The sequence below is a fragment of the Lepidochelys kempii genome, chromosome 8, assembly GCF_965140285.1.
Source record: "Lepidochelys kempii isolate rLepKem1 chromosome 8, rLepKem1.hap1, whole genome shotgun sequence".
NCBI lineage: Eukaryota > Metazoa > Chordata > Testudines > Cheloniidae > Lepidochelys > Lepidochelys kempii.
The window spans coordinates 95743945-95762878 of record NC_136387.1 but is presented as its reverse complement, the minus strand read 5'-3'; the positions used below and the strand labels follow the sequence as shown (position 1 = coordinate 95762878).

Genomic DNA, 18934 nt, shown 5'->3' with positions numbered 1-18934 from the left:
TACTTTTGAATCACTTAATGCACTAACTCCTTGCACTAAAGAATGCTAAGGGCCAGATCTACAAAGGTATTCAGGTGCCTAAAGATGCACATAGGTGCCTAGTGTAAGTGTTACAAGGGGCATATCTGCATCTTTAAGTGCCTAAGCACCTTTGCAAATCTGCCCCTCATTCTTTAATATGAGCTTCCAGGCAAAACATACCTGGTAAAACAAGTGACAGATTAACCCTGTTCGCCTCAAAAGCGGGTACTAATCTCAAGATGAGAACTGAGGTTTCTTCAATTGCCAAGAATATTTAAACAAAGACATTTTTAAAAAAAGAGCTTTATTATACAAAAGATCAAGTAAAGTGATCCAAACAGAAGATTTTTGTAATTCTGCTAACAGTTGAATTCCATGATTTACATTTAAAATACACTTTTTGAAAAGGCCGCCAAACAAGACAGGAAGACTGATTAATAAGTCCCACTTTCTTCCAGTTCAAGAATGCTAAACATGTACTGTCCATCTGTAGCAGTATCAGCAACGTAACCTATTTAATTTACTTAACTATTCTTTGAACTCCAGGAACTGCTGAAGTCTTTTCTTATGCTCTGCAGACACTTGAACTTCACTAGAACAAAATACAAGCATAAAATTAATTGTACATTAACATGTTACATCAACTGTAGAGCAAAGCCTCATGTCAAAACATTTTAAGTACAAGCTGAAATCAATAGTTGGGAGTCCATTAGAAATCTAGAAAACCCAGCTGTGTTATATAATAAAAACCTACATTCAAATATTAAGGGCAAAGACAAGCAAGTTCAGATTTGGAGTTAGATACTTTTTAAACCTGCTCTCATGTATGAAAGTATTAAATAGTTTTTATTACTGAAAGGTATTTGTTCTTTTAAACAAGATCCTAAACAGTAATTCACTTATAAGTATTTAACAAATTCATGCAACTCTTCTCCCAATGTAAACAATCTATTTTAAATAGATCTCTCTGGAGTCTGCAAAGGAAAAATCCCTTATAAAGTAGTTGTTGCTCATGTGTTAGTGTTACTTTCAAAGTTAATAGCACGGTGGCCAAATGCCAACAGAAGAACGATGATCTCATAGTTCATGTAACTTCCATCGACTCGCATGTCCACAAATTAGGAATGAGGCTGCCTATTGGTTTTACAAGAACAGCACAGCCAGCCAGAGCCCGACAGTCAAAGCCCCATGTTTGGGGGCTATCAGGACTCTACAGATGATTATCCATGTGAATACTACACATTCATCGCCATTAGGAGGGGGAAATCGGAAAATTCCCTTTGTGTTTTCAACAGCTGAAATTGTTACTTGATGTCCTGTGACGGTCCCCCTATTGGTGGGACTTGCCTTTCCATAGGTACACTTGGGCCATGCCTACCCTTACAAGCTTAGAGCAGCACAGCTGTACTGCTACCCGCGTGCTGCTGTACGAGCTCTCGGGGAGCCATGTTATGCTAACGGGAGAGAGCTCTCCTGTTGACATAATAAAACCAGCTCAATGAGCAGCGAAAGCTATGGCAGTGGAAAAGCATCTCCTGCCAACACAGCACTGTGCACGCGAGTGCTTAGGACGGCAAAACTTTTGTCGCTCGGGGGTGGTTTTTTCACACCCCCGAGCAACAAAAGTTTTGCCGACGTAAGTGCTAGTGTAGACATGGCCTCTGTTATACATTCATTTAAACAGAACCAAGCAGGAAGCTGCCAATACCAAAGGCCTTACTTTAGATGTTCTCCAAAAGTAGTAGTGACCCGGTATATCGCCGTTTTCAGGGATGCTCTAAGCGCAAATCGTAGCGTTTTGTAGGAGGTATCCATCAGACTTCCTGAAATCCTGGGTGGTTTGCTGGAAGCATGGGGCAGCTTGAAATGCTTATCTACAACCTGGATTGACAAGTGAATGAGAAGAACTGTTCTGCCGAATCCATTTCAAACAAACTCTAGCAGCACAGGTGGTTGTGCCAAGTAAAGCGAAGAGACTAACAAATAGCAAATTCAGAAGTTTCACCACTGACGAGTAAAAAAAGATTGGAGACAGCTTGACCCAGCATTCCTTCTGCATCTTGGCCAATGGAAATACAGGAGCAGACTTTCCATAAATGGAGAATCTCATTTTATATTCTTTGAATGCTGAACATAGTACAAACAATGAAGTAAAAGGAAGAATTCCCAACTTTGCCATGACTAATCTTTTAGAAATAAGGAAGCAGTTCCATTGCATGTTTTTGGAATGTCTTAGGCTGACTAATTTTAATTCTCTCTAAAATTCTGAGAATCTGCCATTAAGACAGAACAGTGATTACAATAAATGGCACATAACATTACCTTGGAGACATCTGTGTGATTAACACACTCCCAAATACATCATGTACTGATACGATAATTGCTTCTAGAGTAATGCTTTAATATTTGCTGAGAAACATGGAACAGGTTTGATCTCCTGAAATTTGCTGGCTCTGAAATTGAAATGCTGTACATTACATGTGAGGGATGTCTGTGATCAAGCTGAAGATTAAATCCTAAACGCTTATGTTGACACTATAATAATAGTTACTTCCATGAGACAATGTTTATAATTGAGCATTTTGTATAATTTATTTAAAAAACTTTCCAAGTGCAATGTCAGTTAAGAAGGATCTAATGAGGTATTTATTCAGTCTAAAAAAGGACTCTGGTGCTTTGTTTAGCTTAACTGAAGATTACGATAAGCCATTTTAAGTGGTGACAGAAGTGTTTCATTTTAAAGTCAGTCAGCAGTGCCACAGTGAGACACAGGAAAATGAACAGGAAAACTTCCCCCTTGAACTAATGTTGCACTAAGGAGATGTCAAGGATCCTCACCTCCTGAAGAGTCAGTAAGGTATTCAGAATAGCTGGCAGTGTAGTTTGGACAACTCCAAATCTGTCTTCAGTAAATGAGGCTGCTACCAAACGAGATAGACCTCCAAGCAAAGAAAGAAGTTAATATTAAGTCTAATATAACTAAGACCTAACTAATCTTAATTTAGCCTCCAAAAACGGAACAAACATGCTGCAATTCTAGGGATTTAATGGGCCAGATCCTGGCCCCCACTGCAGCTTACAGCATCTGCAATCTGAAGATTCCACTAGTGTGGGGGAGATCCCTCGAAGTATAGTGCAGCCAGGTGCAGGTTACAGCTGTCCTGAGGCTGCTCTAACTTGCTCCATGGTATAAACTATCCCCAGATTTGTTGCCTTAGCTGCCCATCTACCTTTGCTGCCTTCCCCATCACCTTGCAAGTCTTACACTTAGAGATCACCAGAACTAGCTCCATAGCTCTAACTAAGCATTATCCCGTTAGGAACCATTAACAGTTAGTTAACCCACACTGCCCATTTTGTATGGGCAATACTTCCTCCACATATTGGTAAAACTTCCACTTTATTTTTTTAAATCCCTTCTCAAAACTTACCTCTGCCAGGATACCCACAAGTCACTTCCATCTGGCACTGGTAGGTAAATGGCAAGCTGTCACATCTGTTTTTCTGCCAAACTATGTTTAATTTATAGTTCTTATCCCCCTGAACTCACCCTTGTCCCCTTTGTCTTTTGAATTCTGTCTTATGTAAATTGCCAGTTTTCTAGCACAGGGATTGCAGTGTTTAGTTTGCTGTACAGTGCCTAGCCTAGCACAATGGGGTTTCTAGGTACTAACATAATATAAATAATCAGTCAATTATGTTGGTCATGACTAGGCAGATTGCCAGCAGGAATTATTGCTATAATATCTATTGCTCATGTGTCTATTTAAAAAACTCTCCAAACTGGGCAAATAGCTATCTGATGCAACCATGCGTTTTCATCGCTGTTACCTTTGTTCTCTCCACTCCACCTCCCTCTATTACTTCCACCTATTGTTTGTCTTAACTCAGAATGTAATTTCTTGGGGCAGGCACAGTCTTCTGATGTTTGTATAGAGAATGCTTGTGTTCTTAAGATTACGTTATTGTTTAGTATCACAGCATCTCACACTGCTCTGAGATTATCCAACAGGGAACCAGTATAGTGCTGGCTTCTGTGCTGAACAGGGAAAAGTACTGACAGCGTGCGCCTTAATTGAAAATGGGTTTCCTTTTGTGGTCTTATAGTACAAGTTCAATGTTGCATACGCTTCACTAAAACAGAAGTAACTTATTGCCCCAGAGGGGTATCAACTGTGGGGATTAAACCCAGGATTTTTGGATCTAAAACCATGAACATCGACTGCTTGAGCTAAAAGATCCAAGTCTGCTATTGGCTTTGAGCTAGCAGAGTCCGATCTATATAGTCCAGCCACTAGAGGTGGACAAACAGCCACATGGTGTGAGTGTGGGTTATACTTACAATAGAAGAGCTTTATTTAAATCCATTTACATAGTAATGGATACAGCAAGTCTGGAATTGGGGCCCTTTCATGATGTCCACTGCTATTGTACCACAAACCCAGAATAACGAATACAAATTCAAATGGAAGTTGCTTACCTTCTAATGCCCAAATGTGCATTTGGGCATCAGAAAAGACAGCCTGGATCAAGGCCTCTGGATGCTGAGGAGAAAGCATAAGATTTCAGAAAAGCATATAGGTCCCCCCCCCCCCCCCCCAGTCACCCAGCCAAAGTTGTTTGTTTCAAATACAACCCCATACATTCTTTAACAAGACTATAAATGCATGCCCAGTATACACAGTTATACAGTGTAGTCCCCATCGAAAAAGATTTGCTATAGAGTTTTATTGGCGTCTACTGTAGATACCGAACCATTTAACTGGGACTTGCCTTCTCTAAATAGTTATACCGCGCTCATCTCCATTGCAGATGATGTCCACCATGGGATCTGCATGCCTGCACAAAATAACCACGCTTCAAAATGCGGGGCAGACCTAACCCAGGATCTGGCAAGCTACTTGTATTTATGTACCTCCTTCCACCCTGACAGAAAAGGCTGCAGGACCCACCTGTAAAACAGGCAGCCCTCAGAAGATGCATGGGAGGCCAGGGCCATTTAAAAGCCCTGTACAGGCACATTAGCTCTGCCTCCCGAGTGGTACCCCCAGTTTCCTGATTGCAGTTGCCCACGAAAACCATGAGTGGGGACTTCACAAAAAATAGGGCTATATAATCTGTTCTGACTAACTTCAATGGGGCATGAGCAGTGCTTAATTTGTAATGAAAGAGGTGCTGGGGCTGAAGCAGTTTTTTTACTTTCCTAACAGACACAGCAAGCCCAGAGGTGCCGGGGCTATGAACTGCCAACCCTAGAGATGCCGGGGCTCAGCCCTGGCACAAATTAAGCCCTGTGCTTGAGGGACAATGTACATGCCATAGCTCCACTGACTGGCCCAATATAGCCCAGTCTCTACCCCAGACTTCAAAGAGGTCTCTGTGGGGCCAGAACTGGGAGGCATAAAAATTGCCATGAGGCAGCTGAACCCCTCCCTTGATCCTAGGCAGAGGAGATCTGCTTGCAGAGGGTCCCTCTGTGCAGAGACATGGGGGGACATGACCTGACCCAATGGTAATGCTCATTTAAGTCTATGAAAGATTAAAATCAGAATTAAGGGAAATCCTTTGAATAATTTTATCACATTATTGGATCACGTATGTCAATTAAACTAAATCTACAGTTTAAAAAATACTGAGCTCTATCTATCTATTTTATTTAATCTTTTGTGCCAATATTAAGATTTTAAAAAAAAGTTTCTAGCAGGTTGACCATCTGACGAAAGGATTTATGGAAAGTTCCCGTTGTTTGTCCACATCACAAGAACCAACCCCCTGAGAAGTCTGGTTTTAAGTGGTATAACAAGAGACTGTTATCTAGCAGTTAGTGTAGTGATATGAAGTCAGGATTCCTAAATTCTAATTTTGGCCCTGATGCTATGTGGGACTTTGGGGAAATTGCAATTTATGCACCTCAGTTTACCTGTATAGAAGCATTACTGTTCTTTCACACATGATTCCAATATTGGAGGCTTCAGTACAACAGTATGTAAAATGCAGTAAGACCTTGGAATAAAAGATGTTCTAGAAATGTTACTACCAAATTTAGAGGGTTCACTTAATACAGGATTAGAACCCACTTCTGCCTATGTGTTTCTGGTGTACCCAATCAAATGCTGTCACAAAACATACATTCATCCTTACCTTGCTGAAGAAATACATTATCAGCACTCGTTTTGACAAGAAACTCCTAACCTGTGTAAAAGAGCGAAAAAATGAAGATTAAAAAATAAATATACACACACACACAGGCAACCTTTCTGATATGCAATTTAACCCTTCCACAACCTTATAGTCCCTAAACTTTCTACACAGAGAAGAGTGTTTTGAAGAATTAGGATGGTTTTTAAAAAAATTTTTAAAAAATTAAGATTAGGTCAGATAATCTGAGGAGAAAGGTCATACAATAAGATGAAGTTTCCCTTTAAAAAAAACAAACCAAAAAACCCCAATCTTACATGCTACATACAAACCAGTTAAAACCAGCTTCTGTTTTTGTAACGCAATTTTTACTCCACCTGCTCTTGCTTGTTCTGGAGCCATGTATAAATAAAGCTTGGTTGAATTGCTTCATTACCAACTCTTGCAACAGAGATCACAGGGAAGGACGCTTGAGGAGAGCCAGTCATTTGCAGATCTACAAGAGAAATCCAGTCGAGTTTGAGAAAAATAGCTACCCTCCCCATAGACCGATCATTTAACTCCAAAGATAAGGATTTGTGCAGTCAAGACAATATTTCAATTATACCTACAGAGAGGATTGAAACCGAAGATCCCCACCTGAACTTGATGTCCACAGCTTTGGTCCTCTTCTCATAACATGAGGACTTTGGACTGATCCATGCCAAGGAGAGTTTAAATCCAGAATTCCAGCCTTGCGATTTAGAGCAGGAGAACTGAAAGGTGAACCAAAAGAGCTTCCAAGATCAGATGTAGATGATGCCTTTAGAGGCAAGAGGGATGATTTAACCAGGGAAGGCACGTGGGCTCTAGAAACGACATTAGACCTCTGTGTCTGGAAGGCCATTTCTTCTGTAACAGCTGCTTCTGGTGATAAAGAACACATTGCATGGAGACATACAAGCTGGCATATGTCAACCCATTTTTCTACTAGTGTCTCCCCCAAGGTTACTATTCCCATAGCTATTTCAGCACTCAATTTCTGGTGAGAGTTCTTAATGCAAGATATACGGTTTCCATTGGAAGTCTATTACCACCATTACATTCAGAACCCTTACTTTTTAGTCTATATTCAATCTCATCTATGGATTTAAGAATTGTAAAGCTAAGGGGGACCTTCATGGATATATATATATTTTTTTAATACACACCAATACAGATTGACATTTTCTATACAATATTTGTGCTTCCAGTTCTTATTCTGAGACAATTTGGTAAACAGCATGTCTAGCCTCTCCTTAAAGTGTTATTTGCACATTCCTACACCAACACTAGCTGAATCATAACAGCATGTCTTTTGGGGGTATGCAGGTTTAAACCTCATCACAACAGCTATTGTGAATCTTCTCCCATACAAAGATACCTGAAGATCTCAGAGATCTTCCTACTTCTCCTGTAGATGGCTGTTTCACTCTCCCATTTGTAGCTGCAGCTTCCTGCTGCATAATCAGCTTCTGCGTCAAGTCACTCAAAAGATTCAAGCACTCTTTTGATATTGCTGTCCAGTTGTGAGGATGCCCACCTACCAGAACACAGAAAAATTATTTGAAGGCACAACAGATGTTCTCTCTCTACTCAAGTCACAGGTACCACCAAGCCTGTTTTGATAGTTGTGTTTATGTTCTGCTTTTACTTTTAGTACAAGCTTAGAGAATTATCTGAAACATGACATTCCTAGGAAAGCCATGCTGCATTTTCACCCTGAGAGAGCTTTTAGTGACCAGATACGCGACAGACAGTTGCCCAAATTCTACCTTCAAGTCACACTTGCTGCTCCCAGTAATCTCAATGAGAGTTTCATGGGCAGGTTGGAGGGCTGAATTTGGGCCCATTAGTTGCTTAGTAGGTTTGAGACTTAAGACAACCAAAAAAGTGATGTCAGTTATGGTAATAAAGAGATTTGAAGCTAGTCCATAACACCAGAATGCCTGATGAGGTGCAACAAAAGTTCCCCAATGGACTCAAGACAGTTTTTATTGACCTCCTACAGCATCTCTTAGTATGTTAGGAGTCTCATACACTTTATTTTATATCACAGCAACTGTTTGCTTTCACAGCTGCAGGGTTGATTCATTTGTTATGCTTGGTTCCATCTCACTTACATCCTCACAGTAGGCTTTTATGCACATCTGTTATACTATCATTTGGTTTAAACTTATGATCTGTTATGCCAATACCACTCTGCTTTTGATACTGTAGGTCGGGGTGGCCAACCTGTGGCTCCAGAGCCCCATGCGGCTCTTCAGAAGTTAATACATGGCTCCTTGTACAGGCACTGACTCTGGGGCTGGAGCTATCAGTGCCAACTTTCCAATGTGCTGGGGGGTGCTCGCTGCTCAACCCCTGGCTCTGCCACAGACCCTGTCCCCATTCCACCCCTTCCCGCCTCACCTCCTGAGCCTGCCATGCCCTCACTCCTCCCCGTCCCCCCGAGCCTCCTGCATGCCACAAAACAGCTGACAGAGGTGTGGGAAGGGAGGGGGAGGCGCTGATTGGCAGGGCTGCCAGTAGGTGGGAGGCGCTGGGAGCAGGGTGGGGAGCTGCTGACGTATTACTGTGGCTCTTTGGCAATGTACATTGGTAAATTCTGGCTCCATCTCAGGCTCAGGTTGGCCACCCCTGCTCTAGGACCCACCTCACAGTTATCATTTAACAAACAAACAGCAGGCACTAGTATTTGGCGAGTTTAGTAGAGGACACAACACTATCAAGGCTCCTCAAAATGATGCCAGGGTCTTTTTATATATAAGTCCCCGTGGTTTATGAAGCATGCTTCAAATTAGTAGATTATTTAAAAAAAAATCTTATGATTAGAACAATTCTTAAAAGTTTATAACCATGGAGAATTAATTTTACCAATACCTGGCTGACTGAGGCTGAAGACCTCTTGTCGTCGCACAGGAGAATACTGGGAAAGTAACATCAAGTCCTGTAAGGCCAAGAACTACAAAGGAGGAAAATGTTTTAATAAGTTATAAAAACAAGTTGACCATTTATAATCACTTCAGTCAAAATCTACTGGTTTTGTTTTTGGATTTCAGCACAGAATTCTTCCTAAAAATGCTATCCCTAATGAAGTCAATGGGATTTGTGCACAGATACCATAACTGTGGGCAAAACTCAGCCACATGACTGAAAAAACATTTAAATCAGGCTGAACAATGGGAGAATGATTCCCTCACTTTGACCACTGAAAAAAGATTAGTTTCATAGTGGGGCTGTTGAGTGAATCAGAACTTTGTAGGAAACTCTGCAGACTTTATGCCCTTTCATTTGTCATTGAGTAGTCTAAAGTACCAATTTCTGGCTCTAGTGGTTAAACACAAGACAGAAATCATGGAATTTACATTGAAACGAAAGCATCATTTTAAGGTACGTTCTCTCTCTCATTGCCTGCCACGGCTACATAACAAGTTAGTCACGCTATTTAAAAATTGTGTCAGTGCTTTTCTGAACATTTATCAAGGACCAAATAGATGCCCCAAAATATTGTGATTCAGTGATGCACAGACCTCAATGGTTCAGGAGCCAAATTAGCAATCAACATTACCCAAAAGAGCCTCAGTAGTGTGAATTCATTGTTTCATTTACTATAATACTCTATATTCGTACTACATAAGCATCCTGATTGATTAATAATTATATCACACAGTGATTTAATATCATGTGCTCCAAAAAGCAGCAGGAGACACACTAAGGAGCCACTTGCAGCTCCCAAGCCTGAATATCACTGGTGTGATTTCTCAAATCCTGCAGATATAAACAAAATGCAGTTATAAATTACACTTTTAATAAAGATGAGATTACAATTTCAGGAATCATTACAAACTAGGGTTTGCACATGTTAAATTCTGTTGATGGTCACTTCTCTTCTGCAAGCCCTCTTCCAAAATGTAATAGAACTGGAAACACTGGGAGTTGTAATGCATCTCAGCGGTAGTGTTAAAATAAGCTATAAGTCTCTGAAATCATTAACTACAGCACTTGCCTGTGCAAGGAAATATTCTCAGCTAGATCATTTGTAAAACACCAATTTGAGACTTCACACCTCAAAATAAAAGCAACCAATTTAGCAAATTGGTTCAAGCACTATATTTGTCACTTCAGAACGCAAAGTTCTACATTTATCGTGGTTAAATTCACAGGACGTTTGCCACTACAATTTGTGAATAATGTTAATTTTGTGTTATTGCCTTTTAAGAAATATATATTTTTACTGAGGACAGGAAATCCAAGGAAATGTTGGGTCTTGAAGATAGGAAACAGGGATAAACAATAGGAGATATGCAGCAGCATCAGAAGCATTGAGTACACAAAAATGTGCATATATTTAATCTCATACATGTAATTCTGAACAGTGCCTATTCACCTGACAAAGATACAAGCTTGAAAAGCAGTTAACAAAAAGTGAATGGAATTTCATATATGCTCTGTTTTAACAGAAGTGTTCAGTATTGTACACACACAATTGACTACATGATATAAAATACCAGAAACTGCTTCCTTCTACCTAAATTAATCTTCCTTCAGCTTAAACACTGATCCTGTACCGCAAACAAACATAAGGTATCACTATGAAATCTACAGACAGAAGTTTAAGCACTGCACAATGTTTCTGACTGTTCTGAATTAGGCTGATTTTTTAAAGGAACATTTGCTGCAGTCAAAATTATTATACTTAAGTCTCCCATTATCTGCAGTCAGGGAGTCTTAGGGTATGTCTACATTACAAAACTATATTGACCTAAGTTACGTTGACATACAGCCACCACAGTAATTCAATCACTTTTATGCGTCCACACTACGGTCATTGCGTCAGTGGTGTGCATCTTCACAAGGAGCGCTTGCGCTGATTGAACCGTCAGTGTGTGGCATTGTGGGATGGCTTATGAAGGCCAGCAACAGTCGATGTAAGCCATGCAATGTTTACGCTGACATTGCATCGACCTAAGAACTATGCCTCTCGTGGAAGTGGAGTTAAGTTGGCATTGTGGGTGAGTTACCTCGGCGGGAGCTACATTTTAGTGTAGATACTTACAGAGTTAGGTCAATGCAAGGCAGCTTACGTCAACCTAATTCTGTAGCATAGACCAGGGCTTAGCGAATACACATATAATATCAACGTGGCAGTTCAGATACCTTTATAATAAGGGGAGGGTTGCTGTTTAAGATTTTAGGCAGGCATTGGTCTGTTTCCTCAGCAAAAGTTGGTTGAACAGGAAAATGATGTGCCTGAAATTAGAGAAAACAACTAAATTTGTTCATAGAATCATAGAATATCAGGGTTGGAAGGGACCCCTGAAGGTCATCTAGTCCAACCCCCTGCTCGAAGCAGGACCAATTCCCAGTTAAATCATCCCAGCCAGGGCTTTGTCAAGCCTGACCTTAAAAACCTCTAAGGAAGGAGATTCTACCACCTCCCTAGGTAACGCATTCCAGTGTTTCACCACCCTCTTAGTGAAAAAGTTTTTCCTAATATACAATCTAAACCTCCCCCACTGCAACTTGAGACCATTACTCCTCGTTCTGTCATCTGCTACCATTGAGAACAGTCTAGAGCCATCCTCTTTGGAACCCCCTTTCAGGTAGTTGAAAGCAGCTATCAAATCCCCCCTCATTCTTCTCTTCTGCAGGCTAAACAATCCCAGCTCCCTCAGCCTCTCCTCATAAGTCATGTGTTCTAGACCCCTAATAATTTTTGTTGCCCTTCACTGGACTCTCTCCAATTTATCCACATCCTTCTTGAAGTGTGGGGCCCAAAACTGGACACAGTACTCCAGATGAGGCCTCACCAATGTCGAATAGAGGGGAACGATCACGTCCCTCGATCTGCTCGCTATGCCCCTACTTATACATCCCAAAATGCCATTGGCCTTCTTGGCAACAAGGGCACACTGCTGACTCAGATCCAGCTTCTCGTCCACTGTCACCCCTAGGTCCTTTTCCGCAGAACTGCTGCCTACCCATTCGGTCCCTAGTCTGTAGCGGTGCATTGGATTCTTCCATCCTAAGTGCAGGACCCTGCACTTATCCTTATTGAACCTCATCAGATTTCTTTTGGCCCAATCCTCCAATTTCTCTAGGTCCTTCTGTATCCTATCCCTCCCCTCCAGCGTATCTACCACTCCTCCCAGTTTAGTATCATCCGCAAATTTGCTGAGAGTGCAATCCACACCATCCTCCAGATCATTTAGGAAGATATTGAACAAAACCGGCCCCAGGACCGACCCTTGGGGCACTCCACTTGATACCGGCTGCCAACTAGACATGGAGCCATTGATCACTACCCGTTGAGCCCGACAATCTAGCCAGCTTTCTACCCACCTTATAGTGCATTCATCCAGCCCATACTTCCTTAACTTGCTGACAAGAACACTGTGGGAGACCGTGTCAAAAGCTTTGCTAAATCACTAGTTATATTATGCAGAACAAACGCTGAAATAAACCATTAGTGAGAGACCACAGTCAAGTTAATTTTTGTCATTTGCCAACCTGACAAGCTACAAAACTATATACCCAAAAGCTTTGACATCTTGTTAAACAAGCCGTGGTTTTTAATGCAGCAAAAACGGACTTCAATATCTATTTTTAAACTGACAAGAATCAGACAAGTCACTCAATTTATCTTAATACCCTTCAAATAATCCTTGTGGTTAAACATTAGGGACACCATCCCATATTTTACTATGTCTTACGAAAAAGCCACAACATAACACAAAGTGATGCACAACCGATTACCAGAAGGGCAGATCAACCTAAACTGTATTGGTCAAATAGCAAGCTCAAAGTTAGACATAGTTAGCTGTGTCCTAAGGAGTCAAGGTCATTAAAGGGGCACAGTCAGTTTTAACATTTCTATAACTCCTTAGGTTAAAATTATTTGTTTTAAATCATCTAATTTAGCTGTCATTCTGATGCTCACATTTGATACTTCCGGCTTTCTGGTTCTCATGCTACAACATTTAGACTGCAAACGTTGAAGGGAAATGTTTAAATCCCAACACAAAGCTGATTTAATTCCATTACAAGTATCCATCAATGTACTTCTAGTCACATTACATTTAGTTAAAATGATATGATGTACAGTTTGGGCGTAGACTCCCGAGCAGTTTCAGATTTAAAGCAGACTATCCTTGAAACCATTTTTTTTCTTCCCTCCATTTCTAAATAGAAACTTTAAGTTCTATCACATTAAAAAAACAAACAGCTAATAAAATGACTTCAAGCAGAATACGAATTGCTCTAGGAGACCTACCAGCTTACACCACATTCAACTACTTTTGGTGAGCTGAACAACCTAAAAAAAACCCCACCACATCACCTTCTATGGGTAAACAAACTTTCCCTGTGATCTCTTCTGTTGAATAGCCAAAAAATATTTTATAAGGAAACCTCAGGGTCTAGAGGCAAGTTTTGAGGCCTTTAATAAATGGGACACTTTCTTCAGAAAGTTCCAATTTGGAAATTAAGGTGGACTTAAAACAGACCAATAGAGAAACTAAAAATGCCAGTTTTAGACTCTCAACAGGGCAGCAATAAATTATGTGGAATTCTTAAGGATTCTACAAAGGTGCATAGGAAAATGTAATTATTTTTAAATTATACTAAAAGCTGAAGTAATCATATCCCTGGATTTCCTGAAGGACTTGAGAGGGAGGACTTCTATAAATTCATTTGAATCTTTGTATTTCATTAATAAACTTTAATCCTCCTATTTGAGTCTCTGAAGTTGTTTTTATTAAAATAAACTGCTTTGGCTTTCAATTTTTGTCATGCTTGCCTTACTGATATTACCCTGGCACAGTCTTCTAATCACAGAAAAGTTACTTATATTTTGAAAAATAAAGACCAAATTCTCCCAGTGTTCTCAAAGTAAAGGGGAGTACATATCTCCTCTGATATTGCTAAAACTTCCTGCCCATGTTTGTAGAAAAACTTCATTGCATTCTGAATTTGTTTGTAGGTCAGTATTTCCCAAACTTTTGGAAGTCACACTACCATTCAGGAACATGAAACCAACTGCAACCCCTTTCAGCCCTGCCATAAGTTGTCAAAGGCCTGCTCATATTTTACATTTTCACAATACAACAACACCTCCTCTCGTCTTACATGATTTTATGACTAGTAAAATGATTAATGTAGATATTTAATCATTAGCATTTGAGCTAGCACCTATTGAAATAGGGCAGTTCAAACCTCAAAGCTATCGTTCCAGGATCTCTGAAAATTGAGGTAGCCATCACTGCATCAGTTATAGTTGACTCACATTTTGAAGGTTTTCTCCATCTTCATACCAGCTAGAGATTTTGAATGAAAGCTGACACTCTGAACAACTGAGATGCCTGCCCCATATTTTAAGAAAACATTGCTTTAGGTTTTAAAACCTCAGCCCTTTTTTTTCCTGCTAAGCTGCAGCTCAGCAAAGTCTACGAAAAAAAATAATGTTATGGGGGGATGGGAGGGATTTTTATTCTCTGCTGTCTTACAAAAAAAATATCTAAACTAGACAATGAGGAATAAGACTCCAATTCTTTACCATTGGGACTCCACTGTTTCTTTTATTGAATCATGGTCTCAGCTTTAAATACATTATGAGTCATATTAAAATAAATCTTTTTAGCCATATTAATTTGATGCTTAACAATTAAGTAAAAGAGAAGAAAAATTTATTAATTCCCAAGATGCTTTGAAATCTCTTTCAATAGCTCAGCCTGTATTCTGTTAAACCAAAATTGTTTGCATTACAGAGTTATGTACTTTGGGGACTTTGTTTGAAGTTTCTAAAAAGGTACAGTTCACCAAATGTTGGCTGAGCACATGATGCTCTCTCATTTCAAGTTGAGCTACTGCAATAAAAAACAGATATTCTCCAAATATTAGTTTTCCATTTAAACTGTAGTTGTCTATAGACGCCACAACCTTTCTATGCTATTGGAAAGGGGAAGGAAAATGGTTTAAACAATCAAAGAGGGGATGGGAGATATCCATCAGCTAGTCTCTGCATTAAAGCATGGGCCCTGCTCTGTAATGTTTGAGAACCACTGGTTTAAACTATTCTAAGTGAATATTGCTTTTAAACATAAGCATTTTTTCCCCCACAACATTGATGTCTTCCCCATATAACAGTCACCCAATACTAACCTCTGTAGCATAGATTTTGAAGAGTAGCCATGCAATGTGCCAAGTAATCAGAAGAAATATACCACATAACCAGGTATGGTAGAGCAAGGATAGATCCAGAAGACCAGTAAGTGTGTCAAGAGGATGAAGTTTACTGGGGGTAAAAAAAAATTTGGATATATCTCTCCAAACACATTTAGTATTGGAAAATGCTTATAATTGACTACTGCAACACAAAATATTTAAGGATTAAAGCTTACTATGAGAAATTTAGTTACTTGGACAAACATTTTATCAAAAACCCATTTAGTTCTTTTTACTTGTTAGCACTGATAGCTCTGTAAGATCCAAAACTCTTCAGTCAACTAACAGTGATGTTAAACTCCCAACATTTGCCATTTTAAACAAGGAATTGTCATAAGTAAAGAGATTCTACAAAGACTGGGAGGAGAATATATACGGAATACATGTATGTGATGTGAGGGAAAAATATTCCCTTCTTGTATTCTAAAAGGCAGTCATTTGTACTACTTACCTATCTGTATGAAGGTCCATTGTGGTACTTATCCATGCTCTTGGAATGTAACCTAAGCAGTAACAGAATGACATGTAAAATAGATCTCAAACTTTGAAGTGTACAAAAAAAGGCTAGTAAGAAATTTCATGTCAGAATGAAGGTAGATTATACACAAATGAAGACTGGCAACATGTGTATAGTGGAAAAAGGTGATATTTTTCAGAGACTGACTACAAAAAGAATGGATGTCTTTTAGGATTAAAGCCCCTGACTAAATCAGGAGACGTGGACTCTACCCCTCAGTCTATTAATGGCTTCTCTAAGGGTCTCATACAAGTGACTTCTGTAACAGGGCTAATGCACATCTACTTCACAGGGCTGTTACAAAGATAAATGTCAGTACAAGACTTTGGAATCTTCAGTGGAAAATGATCTAGAATACTTTGCATTTCCAAAGTACCGTCATTACCTATAGAATATAAATATGGCAAGTGGAAGAGGAATACTTCAATATCCTTTAGGCTTAGAATACAAAATGGCCATGATTGTGTGGCTGAGCCAGTAAGCCATTCATCTACACTTTACCATAATGGTGAAAAATGCTTATTTTACTTACCTAATAAAAAAACCTAAGCACCCTGGACAAGTTATGTTTAGGGCTGAATAATAAATATTAATTGGTTAAATAATTCTCTTAGTATATAGGGACAAGAAAAAAAAAGTGTCAGAACTCTTACCAAAAAAATAATATGCAACACAGATGTTTCTAACCAAGTACAGTGATTCCACACAACTACGTTTAACCAGCAGGGGCAAAGATCTTCTGAAACGTAAGTACTTGTATTGCTAAAAAAAAAAAAGATAGATTAGTTGAAGCACTCTGCATTCAAAGGAAATCAAGTATGATAAAGTCCTCAAACAAATGCAATCAACCTGAAGTCTAGTCAATTTTAAAAGATTAATTAGAAGTAGTTTCGGATGTTGCCCATAACTCCTGAGTCCCCCGGTTGTAGTTTCTGCAATTGAAATCAGAAAGAAAATGTGATTGTACAGTCTTTTTCCCTCCCCTGTTTCTGTGGGGGGGGGGGGGGGGAACACAAGTAGAAAAAATTTACCACACAGAAGAAACAGGGAAATTGACTATACATACACACAAACACAATTAATTTGTGCCAAATGCACAAAGTAAATTGCGAATGGAGGAAAGTATGTTTCTTCTCTATTCTCTTAATCAGAGCCTCAGGTGTTCTATTCTAAAAAGCAGGAAAATATTCAGACAACAGTAGGATTTTTAAGTTTATGACAATCCTTCAAAACCATGAAATAGAGGCAGATAGTCATATTACATATTTCCTTTGGAAACTGAAAAGAGTCTCACCAATAAAATGTATGCAAGATTTACCTTCTCATTTAGATAAACAGTCTCAGAAAAGGAGAGTTGCCAATATGAAACTGCAAGCTTCTAAAACTATATCAGATTTTATTATAGGAAGCACATGTAAATTTACTGACAAACCAGCACAAAACATGGTGTTGATACTCTTAATTTAGTTTAAACCTGGCATGTATCAGTTTAGTTTAACTAAATCTGTTTAAGACACCTTCAGTTAAACCAGTACACCTGTGTTTAGACCAAGCGTTGGTCTAGAAATCAACTGGGATCCATTACTGCTCCTAGATTCTGAGGTAGTAGCAGTAGCAAGAGTCTACCTCTTCAGGTACCCTTCAAAAGCACCCAGTAGCTTCAGCTAGTGCAGAATACAGCAGCCCACAAGCACTATACACATGTAACCGTAGTGATTGATGGCTGACTTTTTGCTTGAGTGTGATTCAAGCGGTTATGATTTATGTTTGAATTAGTTTAGTAACCTATTCATTGAAAGCTTGTTTTTCCCCTACATCATGAGGCTTAGAATACACAGGCCACTCCTGATGCAAGTTCCTGGAGTTAAACTCAATGGCAGGGCATTCTCACATCTGGAATTCACTACCACAGTGGTCCACCTGAGCCAGAATTTACCATGCTTCAGGGCTGTGTAAATTTTACTTGGTTGTAACAGTAAGATTTTTGGTTTATTTTAACATTAGGATTTTATGGGATCTGGGGAGGGATTGCTAGGATTTAAGCTAAAAGCCTTGTTTGGTTTAATAAAAGAATGCAAGTGCTTGGCCACTGGCACCCACATATGTTTTGATACTGGAAGTAGACCAAAAAAAATAAACAACCCTCCAAGTTTACCCTTTGTCATTTGAGCTGATTAGATATTTATCTTTACAAAGATTTTTAGCCTCTTACCTGTATGATTGGAAATGGCAAATAGTTCATATTGTTAACAAGGTACAAGAGACTATAATTGTAGCCCATGAAAGCTCCAGACAGCAGGAGGAAGACGTGATACTCATTTAGGCACATGTGTTGAACAGCACCATCTAGGCTAAAGTAAAGAAATGATTTATAACAACATATAATACTGTAAATTACTATTCTAGACTTCATTTTAGCTTCTAACTTTAGTTAAGCAGAGCTTTGATTTTATTCATCTGATTGGTGTAAATGAAAAATATTCCCAAGTATCAGCGAGGGATGTATACCAGAGCAAGTTTTATCCGAGCTGCTAGTCCTATTATCTGTTCTTGCTACTTGTCTATCATGGGGTGGGGGGGACTAAGATCTTCTGAAGATGCCATATAGAACAGGAGACAGGTTCTTAGGTCATTTTACAGCTGAAGGGTCATTTGACCTTTTCAGCATTGAACCTGCAGCAAGGGAGATTTAGGTTAGATCACGGACACTCAGACTGAGGCTTGTGAGCCACAAGTAGCTCTTTATGTGTCTCCTGCAGCTCTTTGCAATGCACGATATTAAAACACTGATTTAATTATTAACCTAAGTTATTAACTGACCAGGATGTTTTTACTACATTATTAACCAATTGTAGCTGATAAAATAATACTTGGTCATTTTACTGTGAAATTTTTTTATATACACCTCTACCCCGATGTAACACGGTCCTCGGGAGCCAAAAAAATCTTACCGCGTTACATGTGAAACCTCATTATATCAAACCTGCTATAGAGGGCTGGGTAGGGAAGACTGTG

The 18934-nt window shown here is 39.4% G+C and overlaps 1 protein-coding gene across 6 annotated transcripts in view; it reads right to left on the bottom strand.

Moving 5' to 3' along the window:
• Positions 1-308: 308 nt before the first annotated feature.
• The window catches only part of NDC1 (NDC1 transmembrane nucleoporin), a 29332-nt gene continuing 10706 nt past the window's right edge, over positions 309-18934 (bottom strand). For 3 of the 6 annotated variants that reach the window (XM_073357638.2, XM_073357641.1, XM_073357643.2), the window contains 14 exons: positions 18132-18270; positions 16573-16681; positions 15854-15905; positions 15340-15472; positions 11338-11430; positions 9061-9142; positions 7562-7720; positions 6799-7065; positions 6537-6655; positions 6163-6213; positions 4502-4565; positions 2860-2960; positions 1742-1902; positions 309-613 (listed from right to left, as the gene is read on the bottom strand). In XM_073357638.2, coding sequence (XP_073213739.1) covers positions 550-613; positions 1742-1902; positions 2860-2960; positions 4502-4565; positions 6163-6213; positions 6537-6655; positions 6799-7065; positions 7562-7720; positions 9061-9142; positions 11338-11430; positions 15340-15472; positions 15854-15905; positions 16573-16681; positions 18132-18270 — 1594 coding nt within the window. In that variant the 3' untranslated portion in view covers positions 309-549. Of the gene's footprint in view, positions 614-1741; positions 1903-2859; positions 2961-4501; positions 4566-6162; positions 6214-6536; positions 6656-6798; positions 7066-7561; positions 7721-9060; positions 9143-11337; positions 11431-15339; positions 15473-15853; positions 15906-16572; positions 16682-18131; positions 18271-18934 lie in introns of those variants that run through there. The other 3 variants (XM_073357639.2, XM_073357642.2, XM_073357644.2) reach the window with 3 other exon arrangements.